Here is an 11,420-nt window from a genome sequence, read left to right as displayed (position 1 = left end):
GGAGTGGTAGTTACAGAGACTAGAGGGTCTACACCATAGGAGTGGTAGTTACAGAGACTAGAGAGTCTTCACCATAGGAGTGGTAGTTACAGAGACTAGAGGGTCTGCACCATAGGAGTGGTAGTTACAGAGACTAGAGGGTCTGCACCATAGGAGTGGTAGTTACAGAGACTAGAGAGTCTTCACCATAGGAGTGGTAGTTACAGAGACTAGAGGGTCTACACCATAGGAGTGGTAGTTACAGAGACTAGAGAGTCTTCACCATAGGAGTGGTAGTTACAGAGACTAGAGGGTCTGCACCATAGGAGTGGTAGTTACAGAGACTAGAGGGTCTGCACCATAGGAGTGGTAGTTACAGAGACGAACTACACAACAACTAGATAATAACTAGATAATAACGACATAACTACATAATAACTGCATAACTAAACTACACAACAGCTAGATAATAACTAGATAATAACTAGATAATAACTAGATAATAACTAGATAATAACTAGATAATTACTACACAACAACTAGATAATAACTAGATAATAACTAGATAATATCTAGATAATAACTACATAATAACTAGATAATAACTACACAACAACTAGATAATAACTACACAACAACTAGATAATAACTAGATAATAACTACACAACTAGATAATAACTACACAACAACTAGATAATAACTAGATAATAACTACACAACAACTAGATAATAACTACACAACAACTAGATAATAACTAGATAATAACTAGATAATAACTAGATAATAACTACATAATAACTAGATAATAACTACATAATAACTACACAACAACTAGATAATAACTACATAATAACTAGATAATAACTACATAACTAGATAATAACTAGATAATAACTACATAATAACTAGATAATAACTACATAACTAGATAATAACTACATAATAACTACATAATAACTACATAATAACTACACAACTCTCCCCCAGCAGGAAATGACCCAGCAGTAATAATGTGCAGTTAGATGTGTTTGTGACACCAGATGAACCATTTCTCTGTAGGGTCACTGTTCTGCACTGTATTCCATGTAATAACTACATAATAACCAGATAACTAGATAATAACTAGATAATAACTAGATAACTAGATAACAACTACACAATAACTAGATAATAACTACATAACTAGATAATAACTAGATAATAACTACATAACTAGATAATAACTAGATAACAACTAGATAATAACTACATAACTAGATAATAACTAGATAACAACTAGATAACAAATACATAACTAGATAATAACTAGATAACAACTAGATAACAACTAGATAACAACTAGATAATAACTAGATAATAACTAGATAATAACTAGGTAATAACTAGATAATTACTACACAACAACTAGATAATAACTAGATAACTAGATAATATCTAGATAATAACTACATAATAACTAGATAATAACTACACAACAACTAGATAATAACTACACAACAACTAGATAATAACTAGATAATAACTACACAACAACTAGATAATAACTACACAACAACTAGATAATAACTAGATAATAACTACACAACAACTAGATAATAACTACACAACAACTAGATAATAACTAGATAATAACTACACAACAACTAAATAATAACTACACAACAACTAGATAATAACTAGATAATAACTAGATAATAACTAGATAATAACTAGATAATAACTACATAATAACTAGATAATAACTACACAACAACTAGATAATAACTACATAATAACTAGATAATAACTACATAACTAGATAATAACTAGATAATAACTACATAATAACTACATAATAACTACACAACTCTCCCCCAGCAGGAAATGACCCAGCAGTAATAATGTGCAGTTAGATGTGTTTGTGACACCAGATGAACCATTTCTCTGTAGGGTCACTGTTCTGCACTGTATTCCATGTAATAACTACATAATAACCAGATAACTAGATAATAACTAGATAATAACTAGATAACAACTACACAATAACTAGATAATAACTACATAACTAGATAATAACTAGATAATAACTACATAACTAGATAATAACTAGATAACAACTAGATAATAACTACATAACTAGATAATAACTAGATAACAACTAGATAACAAATACATAACTAGATAATAACTAGATAACAACTAGATAACAACTAGATAACAACTAGATAATAATTAGATAATAACTAGATAATAACTAGGTAATAACTACATAACTACATAATAACTACATAATAACGACATAACTAGATAATAACTACATAATAACTACATAATAACTAGAAACATGTCTGAAGGTTAATGAGTACTCAGGCCATAGGGCCAAAGGGTTAGAGTTAAATAGTGTGAGAGAGAGCACATTTAAACCTAACCTCATTCATACCTTCCTGTTCAGAGCAGAGAGAGAGAGAGAGAGAGAAGGGCCCAAGGCCGTGACACGGTACTGCCTCCACAGCCGTCCTGGTCACCCTACCTCAGTAACCCTCTGTAACTGTACAGTACAGTGTCAAAATGGGTGCTTAAAACACCTCTCGTTTGAGGACCGGGGTCTCCACAACTCTACTTTTGATACAGCATACTAGAGTTAATGATAGTACCTGTATCAAGGTGAGAGGATCTTAAAAGAGGAAGCTCCGGGGTATTTTTTATTGGTCACCATCATGGGTACATCTGCTATTGGACTGCAGAGATTCCATCTGTGTTGTAAACCTATAAACATTCTCTCGTCAGCTGTAATAAGGAAGGACAGAGGACTTTGGTCCGAGACGCTGGTTTGAAGCAGTACGTAACGTGTGTCCTCTGACTGCGACGAGGAGAGACGACCAGCGGACTTCACTAAAGGTAAAGGCCAGATTGATAATAATGGTGTGATGTTGAGTAATATATCATATACAATAACAAATCCTCATTTGAATCAATGGACAAACAACTATCTGCATTTTTGATCTGTTTTGATGACGAAGTGTTTCACTCCACTGCCGAACTCTGCTGTGTGTCTGAATGCGCTTGTCTCTTAATCATTCCAAAGCAAGTAAAGTGGAGAGGCATTGTTTGGTCTTTGAGAGTTACATTGTAACATTGTAACAGTAACAATATCATAGTAGAGTACTGTAATGTATTATATTCACACTGTTCTGGTGAATGGAGACTGATTCCTCCACACTGTTCTGGTGAATGGAGACTGATTCCTCCACACTGTTCTGGTGAATGGAGACTGATTCCTCCACACTGTTCTGGTGAATGGAGACTGATTCCTCCACACTGTTCTGGTGAATGGAGACTGATTCCTCCACACTGTTCTGGTGAATGGAGACTGATTCCTTCACACTGTTCTGGTGAATGGAGACTGATTCCTTCACACTGTTCTGGTGAATGGAGACTGATTCCTTCACACTGTTCTGGTGAATGGAGACCGATTCCTCCACACTGTTCTGGTGAATGGAGACTGATTCCTCCACACTGATCTGGTGAATGGAGACTGATTCCTCCACACTGTTCTGGTGAATGGAGACTGATTCCTCCACACTGATCTGGTGAATGGAGACTGATTCCTCCACACTGTTCTGGTGAATGGAGACTGATTCCTCCACACTGTTCTGGTGAATGGAGACTGATTCCTTCACACTGTTCTGGTGAATGGAGACTGATTCCTTCACACTGTTCTGGTGAATGGAGACTGATTCCTTCACACTGTTCTGGTGAATGGAGACTGATTCCTTCACACTGTTCTGGTGAATGGAGACTGATTCCTCCACACTGTTCTGGTGAATGGAGACTGATTCCTCCACACTGTTCTGGTGAATGGAGACTGATTCCTTCACACTGTTCTGGTGAATGGAGACTGATTCCTCCACACTGTTCTGGTGAATGGAGACTGATTCCTCCACACTGTTCTGGTGAATGGAGACTGATTCCTTCACACTGTTCTGGTGAATGGAGACTGATTCCTTCACACTGCTGTGGTGAATGGAGACTGATTCCTTCACACTGTTCTGGTGAATGGAGACTGATTCCTCCACACTGTTCTGGTGAATGGAGACTGATTCCTCCACACTGTTCTGGTGAATGGAGACTGATTCCTCCACACTGTTCTGGTGAATGGAGACTGATTCCTTCACACTGCTCTGGTGAATGGAGACTGATTCCTTCACACTGATCTGGTGAATGGAGACTGATTCCTCCACACTGTTCTGGTGAATGGAGACTGATTCCTCCACACTGTTCTGGTGAATGGAGACTGATTCCTTCACACTGTTCTGGTGAATGGAGACTGATTCCTCCACACTGTTCTGGTGAATGGAGACTGATTCCTCCACACTGTTCTGGTGAATGGAGACTGATTCCTCCACACTGTTCTGGTGAATGGAGACTGATTCCTCCACACTGTTCTGGTGAATGGAGACTGATTCTTCCACACTGTTCTCGTGAATGGAGACTGATTCCTCCACACTGTTCTCGTGAATGGAGACTGATTCCTCCACACTGTTCTGGTGAATGGAGACTGATTCCTCCACACTGTTCTGGTGAATGGAGACTGATTCCTTCACACTGCTCTGGTGAATGGAGACTGATTCCTTCACACTGATCTGGTGAATGGAGACTGATTCCTCCACACTGTTCTGGTGAATGGAGACTGATTCCTCCACACTGTTCTGGTGAATGGAGACTGATTCCTTCACACTGTTCTGGTGAATGGAGACTGATTCCTCCACACTGTTCTGGTGAATGGAGACTGATTCCTCCACACTGTTCTGGTGAATGGAGACTGATTCCTCCACACTGTTCTGGTGAATGGAGACTGATTCCTCCACACTGTTCTGGTGAATGGAGACTGATTCTTCCACACTGTTCTCGTGAATGGAGACTGATTCCTCCACACTGTTCTCGTGAATGGAGACTGATTCCTCCACACTGTTCTGGTGAATGGAGACTGATTCCTCCACACTGTTCTGGTGAATGGAGACTGATTCCTCCACACTGATCTGGTGAATGGAGACTGATTCCTCCACACTGTTCTGGTGAATGGAGACTGATTCCTCCACACTGTTCTGGTGAATGGAGACTGATTCCTCCACACTGTTCTGGTGAATGGAGACTGATTCCTCCACACTGTTCTGGTGAATGGAGACTGATTCCTTCACACTGTTCTGGTGAATGGAGACTGATTCCTCCACACTGTTCTGGTGAATGGAGACTGATTCCTCCACACTGTTCTGGTGAATGGAGACTGATTCCTCCACACTGTTCTGGTGAATGGAGACTGATTCCTCCACACTGTTCTGGTGAATGGAGACTGATTCCTTCACACTGTTCTGGTGAATGGAGACTGATTCCTCCACACTGTTCTGGTGAATGGAGACTGATTCCTCCACACTGTTCTGGTGAATGGAGACTGATTCCTCCACACTGTTCTGGTGAATGGAGACTGATTCCTTCACACTGTTCTGGTGAATGGAGACTGATTCCTCCACACTGTTCTGGTGAATGGAGACTGATTCCTCCACACTGTTCTGGTGAATGGAGACTGATTCCTTCACACTGTTCTGGTGAATGGAGACTGATTCCTCCACACTGTTCTGGTGAATGGAGACTGATTCCTCCACACTGATCTGGTGAATGGAGACTGATTCCTCCACACTGATCTGGTGAATGGAGACTGATTCCTCCACACTGTTCTGGTGAATGGAGACTGATTCCTCCACACTGCTCTGGTGAATGGAGACTGATTCCTCCACACTGTTCTGGTGAATGGAGACTGATTCCTTCACACTGTTCTGGTGAATGGAGACTGATTCCTCCACACTGCTCTGGTGAATGGAGACTGATTCCTCCACACTGTTCTGGTGAATGGAGACTGATTCCTCCACACTGATCTGGTGAATGGAGACTGATTCCTCCACACTGATCTGGTGAATGGAGACTGATTCCTCCACACTGATCTGGTGAATGGAGACTGATTCCTCCACACTGTTCTGGTGAATGGAGACTGATTCCTCCACACTGTTCTGGTGAATGGAGACTGATTCCTCCACACTGTTCTGGTGAATGGAGACTGATTCCTCCACACTGATCTGGTGAATGGAGACTGATTCCTCCACACTGTTCTGGTGAATGGAGACTGATTCCTCCACACTGTTCTGGTGAATGGAGACTGATTCCTCCACACTGTTCTGGTGAATGGAGACTGATTCCTCCACACTGTTCTGGTGAATGGAGACTGATTCCTCCACACTGTCCTGGTGAATGGAGACTGATTCCTCCACACTGTTCTGGTGAATGGAGACTGATTCCTCCACACTGTTCTGGTGAATGGAGACTGATTCCTCCACACTGTTCTGGTGAATGGAGACTGATTCCTCCACACTGATCTGGTGAATGGAGACTGATTCTTCTCCTGTGAGACTCTGTTCCCAACAATGAGTGCTATCTATGACAGCTGACTCTTCCATGTCGATCAGGTGTTGAGGTTTGGTGTCCTGTGTTTTGAGAGGTGCTGTGACATCATTAAGGGGTGCTGTGACATCATCATCGGCCATGGAGGGGAGGAGTGTTCTGAGGCGTGCCCAATCTCTACGGAGCGTCTCTATGGGTGACGGAGACAAGCCTGCCTGGGCGGAGGCGGGGTTTAGAGACAGGATGAAGTCCATCTCCGTATCTCAGATGTTGACCAGGTGAGAGGAACCAGAACCAGAACCTTTACCATTTAACCACTAACTCAATTACAAGCTCCATAGGCACCAGGTTTTAAGTCAATTCCAATTGAAGTCAGTCAATTCAGGAAGTAAACTGAAAATCACAATTCAATGAAAACCTCCTTTTATTTTCAATGACTTCACAATAAACCGAAGGAGGAGAAACTATTCCTTTGACTGACTGAAACGTACTGGTCTCTGACCCAGCTTTTAGCACATGACCAGCTCCATAGGTACAGGGGACCAGCTGGCATTTCTCAAATACTAACCTTAACCATTAGGTGAGGGACATGCAACACTGACATTTCAATGTCTGGGGTAAACTTCATCCCACACCGCATTGCTTGAGCATTGCAATGTCTGTTTTGGTGAATAAGCTTACAGAGTATTGATGAGGGATTTGTCTTGTTCACATAACAGATACCAAGCCAGCCCTTCAGTAGAGGTCCCTACCCTGAACCATGTGGAGCACAAGACTGAGGTAAAACATCACACCACATTTCATGTCATCAACTTCTGATTGTCGACTGTCTCCGGATGGACACTAAGCAGCACCTGTCTTCTTCTTCTGATTCTTTCTCCAGCAGATAACCAAGCATCAGACCTCCTTCTCAACCGTCCGCGAGAAAACAAGGAGACAACTGGCAGAGAGCGCACAGGAGCTGGAGTCCCTGATGACAAACAACGGAGTGAGAGAGAAGACCAGGATCCAGCCCAGTGTGTCAGAAGTGAGAGAGAAGACCAGGATCCAGCCCAGTGTGTCAGAAGTGAGAGAGAAGACCAGGATCCAGCCCAGTGTGTCAGAAGTGAGAGAGAAGACCAGGATCCAGCCCAGTGTGTCAGAAGTGAGAGAGAAGACCAGGATCCAGCCCAGTGTGTCAGAAGTGAGAGAGAAGACCAGGATCCAGCCCAGTGTGTCAGAAGTGAGAGAGAAGACCAGGATCCAGCCCAGTGTGTCAGAAGTGAGAGAGAAGACCCGTGGGTCAACTAGCCTGTTAGGAAAGACGTCCCAGGGGTCGGCCAGCCTGTCAGGGGAGAAGTCCCAGAGGTCGACCAGTCTCTCCCGCAGTAAGTCCATGTCCAGTCTCCCTGGCCCCTCTCCCAGAGTCGACCCGGCCGGGAGTATCGGAGCCCTGAAGGCTCTCTTCGAGTCAAAGGTCACCAAGGAGAAGGTGAAGAGCATCATGGGAGCTGTAGGCCAAACACCATCACGTCCCAAGATGGCAGCTGCGGCCCCAGCCTTCAACGGGTTGGTGGAGGAGAGAAAGGGCCCTATAGAGGAGAAAGCCGTACCTTCACCTGCACCTGCATCCCCGGCTAGAGAGGAGGTCACTACACAGGTGAGCCAAACAAATCAAAACAATCAAATCACATTTTGATTTGTCACATGCCCCAAATACAACAGGTGTAGACAGTCACATGCCCCAAATACAACAGGTGTAGACAGTCACATGCCCCAAATACAACAGGTGTAGACAGTCACATGCCCCAAATACAACAGGTGTAGACAGTCACATGCCCCAAATACAACAGGTGTAGACAGTCACATGAAATGCTTACTTACGAGCCCTTTCCAAACAATGCAGAGTTAGAAAGTAAGATAAGAAAATAAAGGAAATAGTAACAAAATAACAATAACATGGCTATATACAGGAAGTACCAGGTAATAACATAGTTATATACAGGAAGTACCAGGTAATAACATGGCTATATACAGGAAGTACCAGGTAATAACATGGCTATATACAGGAAGTACCAGGTAATAACATGGCTATATACAGGGAGGTAATAACATGGCTATATACAGGAAGTACCAGGTAATAACATGGTTATATACAGGAAGTACATACATTACATTTAAGTCATTTAGCAGACGCTCTTATCCAGAGCGACTTACAAATTGGTGCATACACCTTATGACATCCAGTGGAACAGCCACTTACAATAGTGCATCTAAATCTTTTTAGGGGGGTGAGAAGGATTACTTACCCTATCCTAGGTATTCCTTGAAGAGGTGGGTAGTACCGGGTAATAACATGGCTATATACAGGAAGTACCAGGTAATAACATGGCTATATACAGGAAGTACCAGGTAATAACATGGCTATATACAGGAAGTACCAGGTAATAACATGGTTATATACAGGAAGTACCAGGTAATAACATGGCTATATACAGGAAGTACCAGGTAATAACATGGCTATATACAGGAAGTACCAGGTAATAACATGGCTATATACAGGAAGTACCAGGTAATAACATGGTTATATACAGGAAGTACCAGGTAATAACATGGCTATATACAGGAAGTACCAGGTAATAACATGGTTATATACAGGAAGTACCAGGTAATAACATGGTTATATACAGGAAGTACCAGGTAATAACATGGCTATATACAGGAAGTACCAGGTAATAACATGGCTATATATTATTATATACAGGAAGTACCAGGTAATAACATGGTTATATACAGGAAGTACCAGGTAATAACATGGTTATATACAGGAAGTACCAGGTAATAACATGGTTATATACAGGAAGTACCAGGTAATAACATGGTTATACACAGGAAGTACCAGGTAATAACATGGTTATACACAGGAAGTACCAGGTAATAACATGGTTATATACAGGAAGTAGCATGTAACATGGCTATATACAGGGAGGTAATATATGCCACTTAGCAGACGCTTTTATCCAAAGCATGTGTGCATACATTCTACGTATGGGTGGTCCCGGGAATCGAACCCACTACCCTGGCGTTACAAGCGCCATGCTCTACCAACTGTGCTACAGAAGGACCACGTAATAGGACCAGGTAATATAATAATAATATAATAATATATGCCATTTAGCAGACGCTTTTATCCAAAGCGACTTACAGTCATGTGTGCATACATTCTACGTATGGGTGGTCGCGGGGATTGAACCCACTAATAACATGGTTATATACAGGGAGTACCAGGTAATAACATGGTTATATACAGGAAGTAGCAGGTAATAACATGGTTATTAGTCCAGTCAGTGTGTGGGTAGAGTCCAGTCAGTGTGTGTGGGTAGAGTCCAGTCAGTGTGTGGGTAGAGTCCAGTCAGTGTGTCGGTAGAGTCCAGTCAGTGTTGGTAGAGTCCAGTCAGTGTGTGGGTAGAGTCCAGTCAGTGTGTGGGTAGAGTCCAGTCAGTGTGTGGGTAGAGTCCAGTCAGTGTGTGGGTAGAGTCCAGTCAGTGTGTGGGTAGAGTCCAGTCAGTGTGTGGGTAGAGTCCAGTCAGTGTGTGGGTAGAGTCCAGTCAGTGTGTGGGTAGAGTCCAGTCAGTGTGTGGGTAGAGTCCAGTCAGTGTGTGGGTAGAGTCCAGTCAGTGTGGGTAGAGTCCAGTCAGTGTGTCGGTAGAGTCCAGTCAGTGTGTGGGTAGAGTCCAGTCAGTGTGTGGGTAGAGTCCAGTCAGTGTGTGGGTAGAGTCCAGTCAGTGTGTGGGTAGAGTCCAGTCAGTGTGTGGGTAGAGTCCAGTCAGTGTGTGGGTAGAGTCCAGTCAGTGTGTGGGTAGAGTCCAGTCAGTGTGTGGGTAGAGTCCAGTCAGTGTGTGGGTAGAGTCCAGTCAGTGTGTGGGTAGAGTCCAGTCAGTGTGTGGGTAGAGTCCAGTCAGTGATTTAAAAAAATTACACTACTAGACCATGTCTGTGTCCCACCGTTAACTATGAGTTAATAGGGTACACTACACTACTAGACCATGTCTGTGTCTCACCGTTAACTATGAGTTAATAGGGTACACTACACTACTAGACCATGTCTGTGTCTCACCGTTAACTATGAGTTAATAGGGTACACTACACTACTAGACCATGTCTGTGTCTCACCGTTAACTATGAGTTAATAGGGTACACTACACTACTAGACCATGTCTGTGTCTCACCGTTAACTATGAGTTAATAGGGTACACTACACTACTAGACCATGTCTGTGTCTCACCGTTAACTATGAGTTAATAGGGTACACTACACTACTAGACCATGTCTGTGTCTCACCGTTAACTATGAGTTAATAGGGTACACTACACTACTAGACCATGTCTGTGTCTCACCGTTAACTATGAGTTAATAGGGTACACTACACTACTAGACCATGTCTGTGTCTCACCGTTAACTATGAGTTAATAGGGTACACTACACTACTAGACCATGTCTGTGTCCCACCGTTAACTATGAGTTAATAGGGTACACTACACTACTAGACCATGTCTGTGTCCCACCGTTAACTATGAGTTAATAGGGTACACTACTAGACCATGTCTGTGTCTCACCGTTAACTATGAGTTAATAGGGTACACTACACTACTAGACCATGTCTGTGTCCCACCGTTAACTATGAGTTAATAGGGTACACTACACTACTAGACCATGTCTGTGTCCCACCGTTAACTATGAGTTAATAGGGTACACTACACTACTAGACCATGTCTGTGTCTCACCGTTAACTATGAGTTAATAGGGTACACTACACTACTAGACCATGTCTGTGTCTCACCGTTAACTATGAGTTAATAGGGTACACTACACTACTAGACCATGTCTGTGTCTCACCGTTAACTATGAGTTAATAGGGTACACTACACTACTAGACCATGTCTGTGTCTCACCGTTAACTATGAGTTAATAGGGTACACTACACTACTAGACCATGTCTGTGTCTCACCGTTAACTATGAGTTAATAGGGT

General features: G+C 42.4%; 1 protein-coding gene across 2 annotated transcripts in view; it reads left to right on the top strand.

Moving 5' to 3' along the window:
• The first annotated feature begins 2,752 nt into the window (after positions 1–2,752).
• The window catches only part of LOC127916502 (LIM domain and actin-binding protein 1), a 34,414-nt gene continuing 25,746 nt past the window's right edge, over positions 2,753–11,420 (top strand). The window contains exons 1-4 of one of the 2 annotated variants that reach the window (XM_052498500.1): positions 2,753–2,858; positions 6,508–6,688; positions 7,130–7,190; positions 7,294–8,049. In XM_052498500.1, the coding sequence (XP_052354460.1) occupies positions 6,552–6,688; positions 7,130–7,190; positions 7,294–8,049 (954 nt within the window). In that variant the 5' untranslated portion in view covers positions 2,753–2,858; positions 6,508–6,551. Of the gene's footprint in view, positions 2,859–6,505; positions 6,689–7,129; positions 7,191–7,293; positions 8,050–11,420 lie in introns of both variants that reach the window. The other variant, XM_052498509.1, reaches the window with a different exon arrangement.

This window comes from Oncorhynchus keta, chromosome 4 (genome assembly GCF_023373465.1).
Source record: "Oncorhynchus keta strain PuntledgeMale-10-30-2019 chromosome 4, Oket_V2, whole genome shotgun sequence".
Lineage (NCBI taxonomy): Eukaryota > Metazoa > Chordata > Actinopteri > Salmoniformes > Salmonidae > Oncorhynchus > Oncorhynchus keta.
The sequence above is the reverse complement of the archived record's forward strand: the minus strand, read 5'-3'. Positions and strand labels throughout refer to the sequence as shown.